The sequence below is a fragment of the Microtus ochrogaster genome (genome assembly GCF_000317375.1).
Source record: "Microtus ochrogaster isolate Prairie Vole_2 chromosome 14 unlocalized genomic scaffold, MicOch1.0 chr14_random_3, whole genome shotgun sequence".
Classification (NCBI taxonomy): domain Eukaryota; kingdom Metazoa; phylum Chordata; class Mammalia; order Rodentia; family Cricetidae; genus Microtus; species Microtus ochrogaster.
Window position 1 is genome coordinate 221,127 of NW_004949098.1, and position 21,367 is coordinate 242,493.

The 21,367-nt window shown below is 45.8% G+C and overlaps 1 protein-coding gene across 2 annotated transcripts in view; it reads left to right on the forward strand.

Moving 5' to 3' along the window:
- The first annotated feature begins 2,689 nt into the window (after positions 1 to 2,689).
- Dguok (deoxyguanosine kinase) overlaps positions 2,690 to 21,367 on the forward strand; it is a 30,922-nt gene continuing 12,244 nt past the window's right edge. Inside the window, exons 1-3 of one of the 2 annotated variants that reach the window (XM_005364654.2) lie at positions 2,694 to 2,852; positions 14,497 to 14,609; positions 21,019 to 21,206. In XM_005364654.2, the coding sequence (XP_005364711.1) occupies positions 2,711 to 2,852; positions 14,497 to 14,609; positions 21,019 to 21,206 (443 nt within the window). In that variant the 5' untranslated portion in view covers positions 2,694 to 2,710. Of the gene's footprint in view, positions 2,853 to 14,496; positions 14,610 to 21,018; positions 21,207 to 21,367 lie in introns of both variants that reach the window. The other variant, XM_026788004.1, reaches the window with a different exon arrangement.

Below are 21,367 nucleotides of genomic sequence, written 5' to 3' on the forward strand. Positions count from 1 at the left end.
CCAGCATCCTGTTCTGTTTTCTCCGCCTACCTAAGGGTTGGCCTATGAAATGGGCCTAGGCAGTTTCTTTATTAATAAGAAATCACTCCCACATCACTGTTCCTTTGAGGCAGGATCCCTCCCTGAATCTGGGGCTTGTGCTTTCTAAGCTAGGCTAGAGACCAGAAAACCCCAGCAATCCTTGTGTCTTTGCCCACCTTAATGCTACGGTTACAGACGTTTGTGGGAATGCCTACACATTTAGCAAGTGACATAAATCCTGGAACCTGAACTCCAGTGTTCACAATGGAACAAGTGATCCTAATAGCCCTGCAGTCTCTTGTTCTAGATTCTTTAGCGGATGCCAAGTTATCTGCTGACAAAGAGAGGTACTGTGATTTGAAAATAAGAAGAAAATACCCAAAAAGAGGCTAGAGAGATGGTTCGGTGGGCAAAGTGCTTGCTGTGCATGTCTAAGGACCTGAGTTGGAATCCCCAGAATACACACAAAGCCTGACACAGTAGCACCCATCTGTAAACCCAGTGCTCCTACAGCGAGATGGAAGAAGAGACATTAGAATAGGCAGGAGCACCTGGGCCAGACATCCTGGCACACACAATGGTAAACAACAAGAAATCCTGCCTTGAAAGAAGCAGAAGGCAAGAACACATGCCCAAGGTTGTCCTCTGACTTCTATAGGTGCGCTCACACACGGACACGTATCTGTATGCACATGAATCTGCACACACCCCTTGCATGCTAAATAAATAGATGCCTAAGAAAGCCACCTTTTGAACATTTGTCTCACACGTTTGAATGATGGCATGGTCTTTAATGTGCTGTCAGCTTTATTTATGACAGCAGCATTTGTAAGCACTTGAAAACTAATCCATCCTTCGGAGCTGCACTCAGAGAGCTAAGCAGGGAACCTGACATACAACAGATGCTTAGCAGAGTGGGATGAGGGAAGGGAAGCTGCCTGGCTAGAGTTCTGGCAAGGCAGCCTCAGCCCCTATGCATTAACTCCTGTCTCACAACCGCCAGGAGCAGGAAGGAGTTCATTCTCCAAAGTCAACGGGAGAGAATGCCATTAGACAACAGCCACAACTTTCCTCTGGCCAGCACCTAAACTGGATGAAAAGACCCTATTGATATCAGTCAGTAGGAACTAATCACTCTGGGGAGAAACTAGTTTAATTGACCCTAGTTGCCCTTCCTTAAGCATAGAGAGGGCACACACCCCTTGTAGAGGCTAGAATCTAAAATCACTCGCAGGCTAATGATTTTAATCTGTCCCCAACCCAGGGCACTATTTTGTAGGCCTTTGAACTAGGGCCTGTCTGGAGGAGTGGGCCTTTAAAGATTAGACCCCCTCCTGGCTTTACCCCCAGCTCTGCCTGTGCTCTCTGCCTCCTGGTTCACTATAAAGCTCCTGCCTTCTCCACCACATGCTCCCGCCATTCCTCCCCACTCTAGGGGACTGAAATCCTCCCGACCAAGAGCCAAAACAAACCTTCCGTCTCTAGCGAGCTTCTGTCGGGTGTCTTGCTATAGCAATAAGAAAAGTAACTGTATTCAGTTCCCATGTCATTCCATGAGATCCTAGCCTCTGGCCACAGGTTCTTTCTCTTAGGAATTTAGAATTAGAACCAAAGAGATACTGAAAAAAACAAAAAGATTATACCAGTAATTTGAGTGAACATTTTACTTATTTCAAAGTCAAAATAAGAAATGAATAAAAGCTGAATCCTCAATGTAAAAATAATGGCCCAACGTCATGTTGTAATTACATGGAATGAGAAGCATTACTTGTGTAAGTTACTGGATGGTGTTCGCCTCCATAAATGTCCAGTTTCTTCCTTCAGGCAATAATTTCCCAAATTCTGGGGGAAGGAGTCACTTAGGGCCAGTAAGATGGCTCAGTGGGTAAAAACACTAGCTGCAGACTGACAATCTGAGTTTGACCCTCAGAACCCCGCATGGTGGAAGGAGAGAACAGGTTCCTAGAAGTTGTCCTAACCCTCACAGGTGTACCCTCACCACATAAACAGAATGAGCATGGTGGAGCACTTGGGAGTGGCAGGAGGATCAAACCAAATTACACTACATGAGACCGTGTCTCAAAATAGCAAAATAAATAAATGTAACTTAAGATTTTTAGTTACAGTTTTTACGGTATTGAGGATCCAAGCCAGGGCTTTGTGCATACTTTACAATTAAGCTATATCCCAAACCCTCCATGTATTTTGATTCGTCTATTAAAATTCAAAGGTTCCGAAGGCACTTGACACCAAGCCTAACAGCCTAGTTCGATTCCAGGAACCCACATAGTAAAAACAGAGAATTATTCCTGCAAATTGTCCTCTGAACTCCGCACACACTACAAACAAGGAAACAAATAAACATATGTGAGTGTGTGTATGCATGCATACAAACATCAATGTAATTAAAACAACAACAACGAAAGGGCTATAAACGCCTTAACTCCACCAGTCAGCAAACCCTGCTACACCGAAACGCCGCGACAGCGCCACAGGGTCCCCACAAACAACAGGAGCAGAACGGCCCCGTAGGCCCCTCCGCACCCCTCCCCACCCACGCCCCGCCTCTTAGAGAGCTAAAAGCTAAAAACAGCCACTTCCTGCCTGGCGGCCCTCTGACGTCAGAGGCGCGGTGCTGCAGGAGGAAGTGCCCTCGGCGGAAGTGCCCGCCTCGCGGAGCTTGGTTAGGATGCCTGCAGGTCGATTCCTTCTGCGTCGACTCCGAGCGCCCTTCCGCTCCCTGGCTCTGAACGCGCTCATGGACGCGCCACGCGCCAGGGCCATGCACGACGGGGGCGGCCCCCGAAGGCTCGCCATCGAAGGCAACATCGGTAAGGGCCAGAAAGTGGCTTTCGAGCCTTGGCCTCCGCCGAGTAGGTGACTGACAGGCTGGGAAAGGAAACTGGGCTCAGATCCTGCCCCAGTCCGGCCCACTTCACCCCCTTCTGCTGCCACCACCCGACCTGCTGTTTCTGCTTGTCAGGGTTTTTCTCCCACAGTGCACCGTGGGTTTTGATTTTGGGGACATTGGGCCTCAACCCGGCCGCCTACTCACCCATGGGGACGTAAAAGCCACGCAAGCTGCAGATAGCCCCAGAATGGTACGGGTTTACTGGCGTGTTTCTTTCGCTAGAAATAGACGCTACAGTGTGCCATTTGTTTTCCCAAAATAGGATTGCCAGATTTAGCAAGAATAAAAATAAATGCCCAGTTTACATAGAATTAAAGGCAATTTTAGTGTGCCACACGCAGTATTCGGGACATACACGTCAAAATGACCCATTGTTTATTTAGACTCAGTTCTTAACAGATCCTTCACTATTTTGCCGTACCCCCGTGTTAGCTGCGCTGTGAATGATTACGGTGTCGTTTTATTTTGAGGCGGTCACTATGTAGCCCTAGCTGGCTTGGAACTTGCTATTTAAACCAAGGTGGTCTCGAACTCCCAGACATTTGCTTGCTTCTTTTGGAAAGATCTCATTTTCTAAACTTAGAAATATGTATAACATTTTTGGTTACAAGTAGTCCGGCATCTTAAATTAAAAAGAAAAAAATTGAAGCAAAATGGTTCGTGTTAATGTTCCTGAATTCTGAGAGCCTGGGCCTCTGCACAGAGACCAGTCCATAATGGGAATCAGCAGGTATGGAGTGCTGAAGACAGTCCTGCAGCAGATAGTGTTTCTCATTTTATTCATACGTACATCAAACCACCCTATTTCCATCTTCCCTGTGCCAGCACTGTTCTTGGCCCGAGGACACAGCCATGAACAGAGCATGTAAAAATTCTCCACTCGTGGGATTTAAAGAGGGAGGGATACAGGGGTCGGTCCCTATTGAACTATAGAGTGAGCAAGGTGAACAGTGAAGGTAGTGATGAGGAAGATGAAGAAAGATCAAGGAAGAGAGATTGAGGGTGATTGTTTTCTAGAGTGGTAACTGATGATGTGAGATAGTGAACCGTGTGAGTAGTTAAGGATCCTCAGTCCAGGCAGCGCAAGTAGGAAAACCTGGAGATCTAATGGTGTGTGTGGTGAAGAGGAGGGAATCCATCTCGGCCGGGAGTGGGATGGCGGAAGAAAGCGGTGGAGGGAGATGAGGGTAGGTGGGTAGGTAGATGAAAAATGACCAGGGTGTGTAGATCCCAGAAGCCATCGTGGGTTTTACCCTGAGACAGGAAGTCGTTCAGTGGTTTGAGGAGTTGAGGGACAACGGCATCACCTGTCCAATGCATTGAAAGTGGAAGACATCGTTCGGGAAGCCATTGCAATGGTGACAGGATAAGTTGGGCCCAGGTGAAGGTTACATTTTAAGGTAGGGCCAGCTGGACCTGGTGATAGCTGAGCCGTGTAGTGTTGGGCGGGTCAGTGGTGAACTCAGTCATTTTCACTTGGACAGCCTGGAAGACTTAATTTGGATTTTTCTTTTAAATGTGTATTTGTTTGCATAGTTATTTTATTTGTGCCACTGAAGTCCATCCCAGCCTTTTAAAAAAATGTTTTAAAGATTATTTTGTTTTTAGTTTTGTTCTGTGTGAGCATGTGCAGGTTCCCTCATAGGCTGGAGAGTTACAGGTGTGAGCCACCTGCATGGGTAGTGGGAACTAAATTCAGGTCCTCTGGGAGGTACTCTTAACTGCTAAGCCATTTCTCTAGCCCAGACCATGTGTTTTGTTTTTGTGTCATGTGCCCCCCCCCCCCCATCAGAATCTTGCTTCTGTAGTTCAGGCTGGCCTTGAACTCCTGTGGAGCTCAAGCTGATCTATAGTACCTGGATTTACAGTCACGCAATAACACACCCAGCTCAGTTTGTCTTAGAAGTCTGGGAAGAACAGATTGTGTTAGTGGTTTCAAGAGTTGGGTTTTTTCCTGGAACTGCTCTTGTAGACCAGGCTGGCCTCAAACTCACAGAGATCCGCCTGTCTCCGCTTCCTGAGTGCTGGGATTAAAAATGTGCACCACCACCGCCTGGCTTTCAAGAGTCTTAAGAATGTTTTGGGTTTGCTGTGTGGCTATTGGATAACCAAGTAGAAGTTGGATTATGAGTGGAAGATGCAGTGCTAGACATATAGGTGGTATTTAAGCCAGACGACTGTAGTGAAGGAAAGTCCTATGGCCTGAGGACCTCAATAGGTCAGGACGATGAGGAGTCCTGGGCAGAGGAGACTGAGAAGAGAAGCCGCAGAGGGAGGAGGAGGAAGAAAGACAGTGACATCCTGGAAACCGAGCAGAGCAGTTAAAGGGAGGGGATGTGGATTGGGTAATACTGTTTGAGTGGAGATTTGGGTGACCTTGAACAGTTTCAGGAGGAGACTTGAAAGCCTGCTTGTCCCAGATTCTAGGAGAATGGGGGTGAAGAATTGCAGAGGGTAGGTTAATAGCTGACATGTTTCCTAGACGAGCATGCCATGGTTTGATAGCTGCAAGTGGAAGAGGGTTTGCACTTTTTTTTTTTGGAGGGGGGTTTTGTTTTTGAGACAGGGTTTCTCTATGTAGACCAGGCTGGCTTTGGACTCAGAGATCCACCTGCCTCTGCCTCGTGAGTGCTGGAATTAAAGGTGCGAGCCACCACTGCCCAGCAATTTTTCTTTTTGTGAAAGAGTAAAACATATTAGTTTATTTAAAAAAATGGTCTCGTTGCTAGAATGCATTTTTTTTACATGTTTTATTACATTTATCTACTGTGTTTGTGTGTTTGTGTCATGGCTCCCGTGTGGAGGTCAGAGTAACAACATTCATCTTTCTGTCTTCCTGTTTTTGGATGCAAAACTGCCTTACCCTCCTGATGCCATGACTTCCTCCCATGACAGACTCAAACTGTGAAATAAACCCTTCCTTCCTTCGATTGTTTTGTCAGGTAGTTTGCCATAGTAACAAGAAAAATAAGGTAGTGGCAGAACAAGAGGTTCACAGAGGATGACTGGCCCGATGTTGGTGAACCCGTACATGCTAGTTTATCCTGTTGGCAGCAGGCGGCCATCTGGGCTACTGTAAAGTTGAAATCAGTGTGCCATAACCAGATTAGTTTCTAGAAAGATCAGGCTACAGTAAATGAATGAACAAACGCTTCATAGAGTGGACACTTTCCGTGTCAGGGTTGTTGCGGGACCCATAGTCTTTTTCCAGTTTGCCCAATGCACAAGTTTCTTTGTTGTAGTTGAAGGAGGAAAGACGACACAGGCTTGAAAGGAGAGAGAAAGAAATGGCACTTCAAAGGATTGTCTCAAGTTGAGATTGCCAGGACATAGTGGCTTCTTAGAGGTTAGTAGAGGAGGAGGGTGCTCGGGTTTATGGTTTGGATTGTGACTCAGGACGCAGAGGATGGATTGAAGAGATAAGAGTGGTACATTTTGGCTGAGGAGTCTATGAGACACACTGAGGAGATCTGAGCAGATTGACTGTACCCAAAGTGCAGAGAGACTGGTGATGGTGCTGAGATGCCAGGCATGGAGCTGGGGACAGGTAGGAGTAGGTACAGCAGAGTGACCTGGAAGACTCGTCTGACTTGGCTTTAGTCACCAACGGCTCCCATCACCACACACTCGGATGACATGTCCCACACAGAGTTACTCATCCTGTGTGGGCTGGCAGAACTTCCTACCCTGACTGTGTGCACCTACGTGCTGTTGAGATGGCACGTTCAGTACCTTCCCTGAGTCGGAGTCACCAGTGCCCTGTTTAGCTTTGTGTTGTCCTGCCTTTGCTGTCAGTCAGTGATTGCCAGAGTCCTGTCCCAGCTCATCCATGTGGGTTAGTCATTGGTACACAGAGGAAAAGGGATGGCTTCGGGTGTGATCCTAGTTTGGCACCTAGAACTCCTGAAGTCCCAACAGTCAAATCCCTAGCTGATCTAGTTCTGTTCATCCTGGATCTGTGTCTCCCACTGTCTCCTGAAGTCCATTATTGTGTGACTACAAACCCCATTTGAAGTACAAGTTGCCGTATGAGATAATATCTGTGTGCCGTCTGAGTCCATTCTGGTTTTTCACTTTCAGAGACCTACTGTGAGGAGAGGAGGAGTGAATCCCTCCAGTTTGGAGACTAGTGTGTAAGGCAGTAGAGGACTTTGCTAAATTCATGTTTTTCCTGCACTCAAAAAGATATCTTATGCATGCTGGTGTGTCTTTTACTTGTATCAAATTTTAAAAATGAGCAAAGAATCCTTGTGGGGAAGAACCTACCTCTTTCTAATACTGGATTCTCTTGTCTCTGTGTCACCTCATCCATATCCCCCCATTTCTATTCTTAGTCCCTGGCCGGGCACCCAGCATGGGAAAGGAGTCTGTCTTCATGAAGTGAGCTCCCAGCCTGGCTGGTGAGAGGGCAAGAATGAACAAATAATTACAGTCTAATGCCTTGGTGAACTAGAGCAGGCAGTGATTAATTCTGCCTGGAGATGGAGTGGCCCTGGAGAGAGTTCAAGGAGGCTTCAGAGGAAGCGACAGTGGAAGGCTGAGTCACGGGCACAGTGGGGAAGGAGAGCTCCGACAGTCAGCTCTCGCCTGCAGCAAGGCTAGTTCTCATCGTGTTCTGAGCTAGGAAAAACCTTTTTTCCCCTTATAAATAGTTTCCCATGAGAAGAAAGAAAAAGAAGGAAAGAAACCAAATAAACTTATTAAGTTTCTTTAACACTTGTTGACTAAGTTTTCCCAGAATGCTTTTAGGATTAGAACTTTTATGGTCCTGGGCTTAGTGTCAAGGTTGGAGAAGAGAAAGGACTGTGAGGGCAGAGCTCAGCTTTAGCTACAGAGCCACTTTAATGTGCTCTGAGATCTTCTGTGGGTGAGTGCACACAGCGGCAGGCGTGCTCTGAGAGCTTCTGCGGTTGAGCGCACATGGCGGCAGATGCAGTTCCTGACATAAAGACTACATTTTCTTTTCTTTCTTTCTTTTTTTTTTTTTTCCAGACAATGTTTCTCTGTAGCTTTGGTGGCTGTCCTGGAATTAGCTCTTGTAGATCAGGCCAGGCTGGCCTCAAACTCACAGAGACCCGCCTGCCTCTGCCTCCCAAGTGCTGGGATTAAAGGCGTGCGCTACCACCACCCAGCTAAGACTACATTTTCTTGGGAAGAAAGTTTTCGATATGCTGGACGTCTTATTTATCTTTACTGCCCTCTGACTTTAGTAAAGGCTTTTGAATTTTTTCCCTCATGTTTTCCATCTTATTGAGGAAAAGAAAATGCCAGGTATGGTGTTGCACACCTTTAAGTCCAGCACTAGGGAGGCACAAGCAAGTGGATCTTTGAGTTTGAGGCCAGCCTGATCTACAGAGTTAGTCCCAGGACAGCCAGGGGTACACAGAGACACCCTGTCTTGAACTCTCCCCTACCCCCCAAAAGAGAAAATGCCCAGAGGTGAGAGTGTATTTTGAAAGTTCCCATGAGATTCTGGAATAGTAAATTTAGAATATAGAAAATACGGCGTCTGGAGCATTAGGTCAGCTTCTGTCTCTTATCATATTGTAGCGTAATTAACTATAACAAGCATGCAGTTATAGAACCGTTTGTGGGAAGAAAAGGCCATGATTTGGGAAAAGATGAGCAGTCACAGCAGAACTGTCTGGTTTGAGGCAGGACCATCTTAAAGATAAAAACCTCACATGGTGCAGCAATAGGAAAGAATTTCCTGTATAATCAACATGGAGTTTACCAACAACTCAGTCTCTAAAGGGAGACCAAGAGGTGGGACACAGTGAGACCAATAGCAGTAGCAGGTGACTCTGAGTTATGCTAACTCCAAGACTAAAAAAAATTATCTGAAGAGAGGCTGGCAGTAGTCATGGTATTCTTGTCAGTAGCAAGCCTCTGTGGTAGTGGTGAGCCACACCCACTGTGAAACCTCTGAGAACCCTTTTATACATTTGTCTTTAAAGATTTTATTTTATTGTCTAATTATGTGTATGCAGGGCCTGCATGCAATACCTGTTGAGGGCAAAAGAGGGCATTGGATCCCCTGGACTGGAATTATAGTGAGTTGTCCGATGTGGATGCTAAGAATCGAACTAAGGTCCTCTGGAAGAATAGTAGCGATGACAACACTGGAGGTTTACACCATCTCCAGACTTTATTTAAATACCTTGCATTATTGAAGTGATAATTCCACATGTGTGGATGGTGCCTGGGCACAGCTCAGTTCTTTTTTTTTTTTCTTTTGGTTTTTCGAGACAGGGTTTCTCTGTAGCTTTGGAGCCTGTCCTGGAACTCCCTTTGTAGACCAGGCTGGCCTCGAACTCACAGAGATCCACCTGCCTCTGCCTCCCGAGTGCTGGGATTAAAGACGTGTGCCACCGCTGCCTGGCACAGCTCAGTTCCAGTGGTATTCATTCAGTAAATGCTATACCCCGTAGTGAGTTACCCAGGCTTTCCCAGTTCTCGGAACCTTCCCTTGCTGTTTACTGTCTTTCTATGATGCTGTTGGCTTCTGGTTACTAAGTTGGCTTTCTAGAAGGCTTGGAGTTGGTGGGAGCTGTGCACATGGTTCCCTGAACGTCAGAAGTAATTGTTCCAGTAATTGGAACTGTAGGTTTCCCATTGTATTTGTTGACTTTCCAGGTTTTGAGTATTTAACTGGCATGACTCGAAGTCTCAGAGTTCTGACTGCCCTGTCATGAATTGGCACCATCTGATCTCAGGTAGGCAGCTGGCACTCCCTAGCCTGCAGAGGCTTCCCATCTTTCCCTTTCAAAGATACAACCAGAGCTAATCATTCATTTCTAATCAGCAGAGCAGCTGCCTTCATCTTTTTGTCCTATTTTTTTAACTTTTTATTTGTTTGATTTGAGACAGTCTCACTTCATAGCTGAGGCTGGCCTGGAATAAGCTCTGTAGCCCAGGCTGGCCTCCAATTTGCAGTAGTTTTCCTCTATTCTTGGCCTCCCAGTTGCAGAGCTGATGGCGGAGGGTCATCTTTCTATCTGTTGTTTCATTGGTTAAGTAATAAAGAAACTGCTTGGCCTCTGATAGGACAAAAAATTAGGTAGGCAGAGTAAACAGAACAGAATGCTGGGAGAAAGAAGCTGAGTCAGGGAGTCGCCATGGTTCTCCCACTCCAGACAGACGCAGGTTAAGATCTTCCCTGGTAAGCCAGCTGGTGGAGCTACACAGACTATTAGAAATGGGTTAGATCGATATGTAAGAGCTAGCCAATAAGAAACTGAAACTAATGGGCCAGGCAGTGTTTAAAAGAATATAGTTTCCGTGTAATTATTTCGGGGCATAAGCTAGCCATGCGGGCGGCTGGGTGCCGGGGACACAGCCCCGCCGCTCCTATTACAACACAGAGCTTATGGGCATAAGCCACAATGCCTAGTTTTTTCATATTATGTTAAGTAGTTCTCAGGAGCTGGCAAGATGGCACAGTGGGTAAAGGCACTTGCTGCCAAATCCACGGACCTGAATTCAGTCCCCAGGGCCTCATATGGTGTAAGGAGAGAAACCACTCCTGCAAGTTTTCCTCTGCCCTCTGCACACGTCATGGCACACAGGTAAATATCATTTTAAATGTCTAAATAACTTTTCAGCCTAAATATAAGGACCATCTTTAAGACTTACTGAACAACCTACACTCTAAATATTAGCTACCTAGGCCACATATTTTAAGCTGATATCCACTCAGTACAGGCAGCACCTCAGCCTGTTGGCAACTCTCCAACATAGCAGGACTTGGGAGCTCACCAGAGAAGTCACTGTGATTAGAGGTGAGACGATGGGCTTGGAAGAGGAAGGATTAAGCTGCTGGCCTGGAGCTGCGAGGGAAGGGAAAGCATTTACTCACCTCCGTGTGGGAAGAGCAGAGGCAGAGCAAGAGGAACAGGCAAAGTTGGGTGGAGGTGGGACAGAGAAGAGCGTGACTGCAAAACTGTTTGTACTCCTCCTGTGTTCTCAGAGGAGTGGGGTGCTGTGATGAATGCCACAGATTGATGTGTGGGCTCCCTGCTGAGACATGGCACTTCTGATCGGTCACACACACTCACTCTCTCCTCTTCCTCCCTCTCCCTCTCTTTCTTTCTTGGTTCCATTTGACAGAGATTGAGATTCAGGGCCCTTCTGAAGGCTTTTTCTGCCTTTTTTTTCTAAAGAGAAGGTCTTATTACATAGTTTTGTCTTGCCTAGAACTCAGTGTGTAGACCAGGTGGCCTCAAACTCAAAGAGCTCTGCCTGCCTCTGCCTCCTAGGTGCTGGGATTAGAGGTGGGAGCTACCACATTTCAGACTGGTCCTTTTTGAAGGGAACTGAAATTAATATTTTGTTTGTGGAGGCAGAATGTGGGGCTAGTTTTGGTTTTCAGTCCTAGCAAAGCCCCATCCTCCACCTGGAGAAACAGTTGTCATTGTAATGATGGAGTCACATCTAGAACACCATGCCACTCGGAAAGGATTAGCTAGCCCAGTGTAGAGGTGTCAGCATCAGCAGAGACTTGGCACCTGAGGGCCGTCTGAGAAAACCCTTGACGGCTGGGTAGGAATTGACCAGGAATAGAAAGGGCATACTCCAGCAAATGTGAGAGCAGTGCAGTCTGCTTTCAGGAGAGAGCATGGTATGAGTAGGGGCGCAAGGCACTGGGGCCAGCTGGAAAGCTGAGGCATGAAAGGGTAGGGAGGGACCAGGTCCTGTTGAATCCAGACCCCGCTTAGAGGAAGGCAATAGGACCAGCAAGATGGCTCAGCCCTGGCCATCTGAGCTCAACTCTAGGACCCACGTGAAAGGAGAGAACTAAACTCTCATGAGCTGTCGTCTGACCTCCACACACCCACCATTGTACATAAAAATAAATGAGTATACTTTTAGGAAAAACAAAGGCTGGTGAGATGGCTTAGGAAGCAAAGATGTCTTCCGTCAAGGCTGATGACCCGAGTTTGGTCCCCAGGACCCACATGAAGAGATAGAACTTCCACAATTTGTCTTCTCATCCCCCTATGCATGTCACGGCACGCCACCTCACCCCAGGTGATGGGTGGAGATATGCATGTATGTATATGTGTATATTGTTGATGAAAGCAGTAGGATTTTGGTATTGAGACAGTGTCTCATTATGTATCCTGGCTGGCCTCATATGCACTGTCTAACCCCAACTGACCTAGACTCATGAACTTCCTGCCCCAGCATTTCTGATTGTACAGGGTACCCTGCCACGCCCAGTCCTGGCAGCATTTTAAGATGTACTTCACATGCAACACAGCTGTGGTGTGGAGGTTCAGTTGCAGAGAGAACAGCTAGAGTAAGAGAGAGTAAGAGAGGCAGGCATACTGCTCCTGTTATGGAGGTGCAAACAGAAAAGGAACAAACAAGGAAAAGTTAAGACATACAGGCAAATGGCCTTGGGGCCTCTGGAGGTCTGGCAGAGGCTGTCCTTACAGCAGCCGGTGTTACCTTGCTGTAGGTCTGGAGGGTGGGGGAGCTCCACTTGGTGAGTGGAGGATGAGTTTATTTGGGGAATACCCTGACTTTGAGCTGTGCCTGGGATGTCCAGAAGGTTCTGTCCACCCGGAATTCAGGACAGAGGTGTGCTAGATGTAGGTGTAAATGGAAATCAGTAGGGTCTTGTAGGACTAGGTTGGTTCCACCTCCTTGCCATTACCCCAATCAAGCCACAGTCAACTGTTGTAATGACTTCTGCTTTAGCTCAGTCTTCTTTTTATGTTAAAAATCTTTATTCTTTTTTTATTCTATGTGTCTTTTACATCATGTATCTTGATCCTATTTATTTCCCCATCATCTCCATCAATACCAGCTATTCCCCCCAAATAAAACAAAATTTAAGAAAAGGGGAGAACTTAATCTCATCATGGAAGCTGCAAGTGAGTCTCGCTGTAAACCCCTTTGTCCATGTATCTTTACTTGCAAGTGTTCATTTCAAAGAGTCATTGGTCTGATTCAATGAAAGCCTCTGGTTTCTACTACACTATCGATACTGGACTCTCTCTAGGGCTCCTCTTGGATATCCTGTTGTTGCCCTGTGTTGTGGGGATCCTCAGCTTTGGGTCTATAGGTCAGATCCCTTCTTGTGCTCCAGCAGATTACAGATTGGGGGGATGATGGGGTGGGCCAAGTCATGTCTTTGGGTCTGGGCCTGGGCAGCTATAGGATTGATCCACCAGGTGTGAAGTGCGGACAGCTCTCCTGTGCTTACAGTCTGCATTAACAGGGCTGACTCCATTATGCTTTCCTGGTGAGGGGCAGGGCCTGCTCTCCAAGTGTTGCATCAGTCCATTCTTAACAGGTGAGAAGGAGGGGTCAGAGAGATGCTTCAGTGGTAAGAACATTTTATTGCTATTACAGAAGACCTGGGTTCAGTTCCTAGCACCCCTGTGGTAACTCACAATCATCCAGACCTCCAGTTCCAGGGGATCCGACACCCTTTTTTGGTCTGTGTGACTTCCAAGCACACAGGTGGTATACTGACATACATGCATACAGGCCAGGACACTCATACACAAGAAAAAATAAAAAGCTGAGAAGGAATCTTGTCATTTCCCTGCTGAAACCCATTGCTGACTTACCTTTGCCCGAAGAGCTCAAGCCTGTGAGGCCCTGTGTGGCCTGCACTTGACTGCCTGTCTGCCTGGCCACCCCCATCCCCAACCACTCTTCTCCCTCACTCCCCATGCTACACCCTGCCAGCTGCTTCTGGGGTTGCTCCTCCCAGACCTTGGTTCATGCTGCTGCCATGTGTAGGTTAGCCTTCATCCACCCTCAGCCTGACTACTGCTCATCCTTCAGGTGACATTTCTTCAAAGGAGCCTTTTGAGCCTGCTGAGCTGCATCCGAGGCAGTCTGCATTTCCCTTCTCAGCACAGCGTGATTTATTAGTAGCTTCCTCTGTGTTTGCTTAGCGCCCATCATCCATGTCCTCTGAGGATAAAATGCATCCAGTAAGCCGGGCGGTGGTGGCGCACGCCTTTAATCCCAACACTTGGGAGGTAGAGGCAGGTGGATCTCTATGAGTTCGAGACCAGCCTGGTCTACAAGAGCTAGTTCCAGGACAGGCTCCAAAACCACAGAGAAACCCTGTCTTGAAAAAAAAAAAAATGCATCCAGTAATTTATTACCAGCATACCCTAGTGCTCCACAATCCCAAGCAATCTTCTGTGAGTGTTTTTAGGCTTGTTGACTCAGTGAGGCTCAGAATGGTCTTTCCTTCAACGTGGAGTTCCTTGAGCCTGGCTGTATCACATCACTAGTCTCACGCGCTTGTGAAGGTTCTGTTTCAGCAGTTACTAGATACCCTGCCTCTCAGAGGTTGAGTCATTAAAGCTGCAGCCTGAATCCACAGGCCATGTCTCCTTCCTGTTGCCCGGACTCACTGTGGTAGCTGGTTAGCTGCCCATCCTATCACCAGGCTGACAGTCATGGCTGCCAAGTTTTGAAGCTGGAAAAGCTGGCCCTTGCTCCTGTGAGATGGGCACTCGTGGCAGAGGTTAGTGGCTGCCTCCTTCACCCGGATTTGGGAAGCATCCCAACACGTGCCATTTGCATTGCAGCTGTGGGCAAATCCACCTTTGTGAAGTTACTCACGAATACTCACCCAGAGTGGCAGGTGGCTACAGAACCTGTAGCGACATGGCAGAATGTCCAAGCTGCTGGCACCCAAAAAGTAAGTTTCCAGCTGTGGGGGGGTAGTTGGCAGACACGGGCAAGCAGTCCGTTTGGAATAATTTAATTCATTCTAAGGAGATGAAGTAGCCCAATTTGTCTAAAAAATAACTTCATTCCAGAAAGCAGGCCGCAGAGGATATGACTTGTTTGAATATATTTAGTTTTGATTTTTGTGGCTTCTGTATGTCTGTATAAGCGCCTGCCTCCTTTCTGTGGTTTCCCAAGCCTGCCGAGCCATCCAGGCTCTGAAGATGAATGTTGTCATTCTTACCCTTAAGTGTTTAAATTGTTATTAAAGCTGACTGGCAGAATTAAAAGTCAATGAGGGCGTCACAGACATGGGAAGGGACTTTACCAAGCATCTGGTCACCCTTTGAGTCACTGCAGAGACAACAACTCACATTTTTAAGGCACTGGTCTTAAAAATGTCTGCCAGGTCTCTTCTGGGCTGGACGGAACCCATGTGTTTTACTCACACCTCACCACTCAGCCCTGGTGTCAGCTCTGCTGATTCTGCCACTGCCAGAGGTTTGCTTTCAGGCCCTGCCCACACCAGTGTGGGTGGGGAAGGAGTGGCAACTCGTGCTGCCGGCCTCATGAGCTTCTGCAGGCACCTGGAACTTGGGTTGAGTGGCTCGGTCTTGTTTTAGCCACTAATGACTGGTCAGTTCTGTTCTTCATATGTTGAACCACACTGAACCCCTATGACTGGGGCTCCTTGGTTCAGGTGCTCTTGCCTTTTTAAATCGTAGCTTTCTGTGCTACCACAGCTGCTGTGTACAGTTGAGGCTAAGAGGACTTTCTCCTTCTCAGACCTAATCTCTCGAACACCTCCAGGTTGCGCTGCTGCAGCGTGCAGCACTTCCTGTCCGCTCAGTTTACCGGGAGTGAGTGCTCCCGGTGCCCTGTGTGTAGAACACCTAGAGAGAGTCTGGACTCCAGGGCTTGTTACCCCATCCAGAGCGATGCTGCCTGTGTGGCTGGCATGCTATGCTGATTGGAGGTATGTTTTGCCAGTCAGGCATGCAAGTTTATATGCTTGTAGGTATGCAGATGTATATTTGTAAAATTTTAGAAAAATTAGGAACAGATTGTATGTTTTTCTAAGTATTCCAGAAGCAAGTAGTGACATTTTAAAATAGACTCACAAAATCTTGGTTGCTCCACTTTAGGAGCTGAGTTCTCCACTCCTTGGCTGCTCTTAGCTACTGATCCACCTTACCAGTCTGTTTATTTGCCTTTTGAGACAGTCTTTTGTAGCCTAGGCTACCTTGAGCTCTTTCTTGGTCTTCTTGCTTTCACAGGATCGCGTCACAGACTGTCACACCCTGCACCACACCTGGCTTTGTTGTTGTTTATTTGTTTGTTTTTTCCTGTGGGTTCTGAGAATCCAACTCAGGTCCACGTGCTTAGAAAGCAAACATTTCCCAGTCTTCCTTTTCTTTTACTTTCTTTTTTTTTGGGGGGGGGTGTCAGGAATTGGTGAAGATAGTTTAATATAGGTTTGAGCTCAAGGATTAAGAAAAAAGAGATGCCCAAGAGAAGGTAAGATTCGTGAGAACATGGTGTGTGCTTCTCCAGCCTTCTTTCTTCTTCTTTTTCTTTTTCTTTTTTTATTGGACTAAGGATTAAACCCAGACTTCCACACGCTAGGCAAGCACTCTGCATCCTGGGTCATAACTGCTTTGTTATTATTACTTAATGGGCTGCCCGTTTGTCCCTTGATTTTTTTTCTATTGTTTGTTATAGACAGTTGTGAACTGTCATGTAGGTGCTGTCTCTCCAGCCCCTATATATGGTATTTTATGATACAGTCTGGTGGGGAAAGGAAAGGTGTACATGTCCCACGGCGTGTCCCCCACAGCAAGTCCCACAGCATAACTGTGGAGGTGAGAACAGCCTGCTAGAGTCATTTCTCTCCTACCATGCAGGCCATGGAGTTTGGATTCATGAGTTTGGATTCTTGTCTTAAGACTTAGCAACAAGTACCTTAATCTGCTTTGCCATTTCACCAGCCCTTAATTTAGTTAGTTAGTTAGTTTGTTGTTGTTGTTTTTGTTTTGTTTGGTTTAGTCTTCGGTTTTTTGAGGCAAGTTTTCTCAGCGTAGCCCTGGGCTGGAACCTGCTCTGTAGACCAAATTAACCTTGAACTCAGAGATCTGCCTGCCTCTACTCTGCCTCCTGAGTGGTGAAATTAAAGGCATGTGCCATCACACCTATCTGTTTTGGGTTTTGTTTTTTTTTTTTTTTTTTTGGTTTTTTGGTTTTTTTTTGTTTTGTTTTGTTTTTTGGTTTAGTTTGGTTTGGTTTTATTTTTTGGATTTTTGAGATAGGGTTTCTCTGTATAGCCCTGGCTATCCTGGAACTCATTTTGTAGACCAGGCTGGTCTTGAACTTACAGAGATCCATCTGCCTCTGCCTCCCAAATGCTGGGGGTAAAGTCGTGCATCACCACTGTCAGGCCTGGTTTAGTTTTTATGTAAGCAAATTTGTCCATTTTTCTTCACCATGTGTTACCTTTGGTGTTAAAGGCTGCCTGCCTGCCTTTCTCTCTCTCATGTGTGTGATATTCATATGTGAGTGTGCACAGGCATGTGGTGGCCGGAACAGGGTATTGTTTTCCTCTGTCACTGCTGTATTTCCTTACTACAGTGTCTCATTAAACCTGAAGCTAGGTTTTTCAGCTGGACTGGCTAGCCAGGATTTGATTGTCTCTAATCACAACTAGAACTGGAGCTATTGATGGTTGTGAGCTGGCATGTGGATGCTAGACATAAAACCCAGGTCCACTGGGGCAGCAGCGAGTGCTGTTATCTCTGAGCCATCTCTCCCACTCCATTTTATTTTTTAGACAAATCTCACTGTTCCAGTAGTGCTCTCTTTTATTCCTGCGTAGAAGTATGCTGTGTTGTTAATGATATTCATCCTCATTATCTTTTCAAACCCTTATTGCTGTTTTGATGGGAAGCAGTTGATTGTATTTGAACAGTATGACTCAATTCTCATATGGAGTCCCTTGCCCAGGCTTTTAGACAATAGTAGTTGCCTCTAAGTGGAATCATTTAGAGGAGTTTTCCAGTATTCATAATTCATCTCTGTCTTCCTGCTTGCTTTGAGTAGAGTTTGCAGAGGAATGTTAAATAACTGCAGGTGTGTGGTCATGACTCTTTTCTGTCCTGGCTGAAGTTCCCTCTAAGGTCAGTATCCAGTCCTCTGTTACTCCCGTGGAAGGAGACCTTCTGACAATAATACGGGTGCTCACTTCTTCTCAGCAATGAACACTGAGCTTTCTTCTTAAGTCTTCCTGGTACCCTTTGCCGTGAGACAACCGTGACTGTTGCTGCTGCTCTGTTTAAAGGTGGGGTCTTCGGTTACCAGGCTGATCTGGAATTTGCTTTGTAACACTGCTGGCCTCAAACTCACATGGGTCCTCTGCCTCAGCCTTCCCTGTGCTACAACACCAAGCTTTGTCAACTTTTAAGAAGACTATTTTTATAAAGTTTGAGGTGATTCATCAGTGCTGAGATGTAATTGTTTGTAGGGCAGAATCAGTTTAGACTTCTTAGGAAAAGGCAAATGTCTTTTCTTTCTTTCTTTCTTTCTTTCTTTCTTTCTTTCTTTCTTTCTTTTTTTTTTTTTTTTATTTTCGAGACAGGGTTTCTCCATAGCTTTTGGTTCCTGTCCTGGAACTAGCTCTTGTAGACCAGGCTGGCCTCGAACTCACAGAGGTCCGCCTGCCTCTGCCTCCCGAGTGCTGGGATTAAAGGCGTGCGCCACCACTGCCCGGCCCGAAGGCAAATGTCTTAGGTTTGGTTTAGTGATCATTGAAGATGTAGCCCAGATTCAAATACATGGGAAAATGATAGTCTCCTCTTTCTGTTAACTGTGAAACATGAATATTAACATTTGCGATTTTTTTTTCTATTCCATCTGACTTTCTTTGTGATTTCCCCTTGCATTTTAATTGGGTTTGTATAGGTAGAGGCTGCTTGTTTGTTCCCAGCCGCCCAGATCCAAAATAATCACACCGGAAACTACATCAGTTATAACACTGTTTGGCCAATAGCTTAGGCATATTTTTAGCTAACTCTTACATCTTAAATTAACCCATTCCTATTATTTTGTATTTTACCAGAGGCTCGTGGCTTACTGGTAAGGTTCCCAGGCATCTGTCTCCTTTGGTGGCTATATATCATCTCCTCTGACTCCGCCTTCTTTCCTTCTCTATCTGCTTGGAATTCCCACCTTGCTCTATTCTGACCTGCTATAGTCCCAAAACAGCTTCTTTATTAACCAATGGTAACAAAGCATGTTCACAGAATCCCACGTCAGCTCTGCTCTACATTTGTAGATTTCAGTACTGCTTTATTTCCCATTGGGGGGTCTTTGTGGAGTCTTCTTTCATTTATTGGAATTAAAGGGAAAACTCCTGTATTTAATTTTTTTTCTTGATACAGTGAATCCATGCCTGCTCTTCCTTTTTTTTCTTTCCTCATTTCTTTCTTTAAAGATTTTTTATTATTATTTTAAATTATATGTGTGTGATGGTGGTATGTACAAGTGCACTCACACAAACAGGCACATATATGTGCACACCGTTTTAAATTATGTATTTATATACTATAAAACAAAATTATATTAAAATATACTAAAAATATTGTGATATATATATATATTGCAGCCGAAAAATGAACAAAAGTCAGTCTCTATGCTGAGAAAGCTCTTGTCCAAAGTAGAAAACAAAAACAAATATCTCAACAAGAGTCAAGAGAATGCCTCACTGATATGAACAGGTCAGAGAACAACCTTGGGTATAGGTCCTGTCCTCCATCTTGTTGGAGACAGTCTTTTTGTTCAACACTGCAATGCGTGCAGGCTGCTGGCCCAGGGCTTCCAAGGACCCTCCTGTCTCTGCCCTCCTCTTGCTCCGAGAGGCTATGCCTGCTACTGTGCCAGATTGTGGATTCTGGAGGTTTAAGTTTAGCTCTTTGTACTTGCATGACAATCACCGTGCTCACTAGCCATCTGTCCAGCCCTTGTATTTTATAGATACTATTGTCTTTTTGTTGACACATTTGAGCCATGCTTGCATTTTCTGTGAGAAGATTCTCCTTGTCGTTTGCTTCTAAACTCAATGATACTCTTTGTCAGAAACTTCTTTCAGTTCTTCTCAGCACAATGACTGACGGTCTGTCACATGCTTGACCTAGTCTAGCTCTGTGTATCCTAGTCTTCCACACTGTGGCCTCTTCAGTCCCCTGCTGCATCTGGTTCATCTTCATGAGAGGTGTTAGAATGAAGAGGCTAGAGAAAGCCCAAGTGGAACCCCATTCCCTGTTTTTCCCATGGGACTTGAACAAGTAAGTTACTTAGCCTCTCAGAGGATTTTCCCTGTTGTAAAGTGGTTCTAATATTATTCACCCCGGGAAGCTGTTTGGAGTATGAAGTAACCAGTGAACCTCTGAAATGAGTATTACTTCCTTCTCCACTCCTTACAGCACCCAGCCTATATAGTGTACCTTGTCCACACAAGCCTTCCGTCAGCAAGGATTGAATGAATGAATGAATGAATGAATGAAGATATGGGGTGCTTTGCTTAAAATTTACACCAGGTGGTGGTGACTCACACCTTTAATCCCAGCACTCGGGAAGCAGAGGCAGGTGGATCTCTGTGAGTTCAAAGCCAGCCTGGTCTACAGAGTGAGTTCCAGGACAGCCAGGGCTACACAAAGAAACCCTGTCTCAAAAAAAAAAAAAAAAGAAAAAGAAAATTACTTTGCATTGAATCAGTGACTGAACCTAGAAAGTAAATCTGGGCCCCTAATGTCCACCATTTGTTCCCACTTGAACATTCAGAATTGGTATTTCAAATTGCATTTCATGGTTTCTAGAATAAAGAAGGAACTAGGCTTCGTTTGAACAAAATATGATCCTTCTGTGAAAGACACAGAAGTTTGTTTAATTCATTGGTTATTTAGATACTCAAGTAATTGTTCTCTTTCTTATCTGCCTAGAAGTTTGAAAAATAATAACAAATGGAATTTGAAAGTCAACATGGTATTAAAGTAGAAGATTGTGTAGGTGACAGACAGACTCCACACGTCCAGTATTGTGTGAGGGAGTTCTGTGTGTGAGTTTTGCTTTGCTCCCCCTGTTGTGTCTCTCATTGGGTATGTTGTGTCATCTTTGTCAGGTTCTTACCATACAAGGTTGTACAGTTCTCCCTGCTTATGTAGTTTAAACTAAGCCATAAAGTCCTATCTTTTCCCTTGTTTTCAGCGGAAGGAAACCTCTGGTTATTTTTGACATTAAGTATTGAATGTTCTTGAGGAACGGTAGAGGGTGGGGTGTATCCTATAAAATAATACACCTTCTAGGAAATTTTTCTCTTCTACGTTCTCCCCTAGGACAGCACTTCCAAAGGCCTTGGAAACCTGCTACAAATGATGTACCAAGAGCCAGCGCGATGGTCCTACACATTCCAGACGCTCTCCTTTTTGAGCCGTCTGAAAGTGCAGCTGGAGGCCCCCCCAGGGAGACTCCTACAGGCAGAGAAGTCCGTGCGAGTCTTTGAGAGGTCTGTGTACAGTGACAGGTAAGACCTAACACTGCCAACCACAGATAGCCACCTAAGGGAGTAAACTGTGAAGGGCTTTTAGTAAAGTCTAGCAGCCAGTTGGGAAGGAAGTCCATCTGTTCTGGGAAAGCATGCTCATTCGGGCCTCGGGCTCCAGAGACCAGGCATGGGCTCAGGCC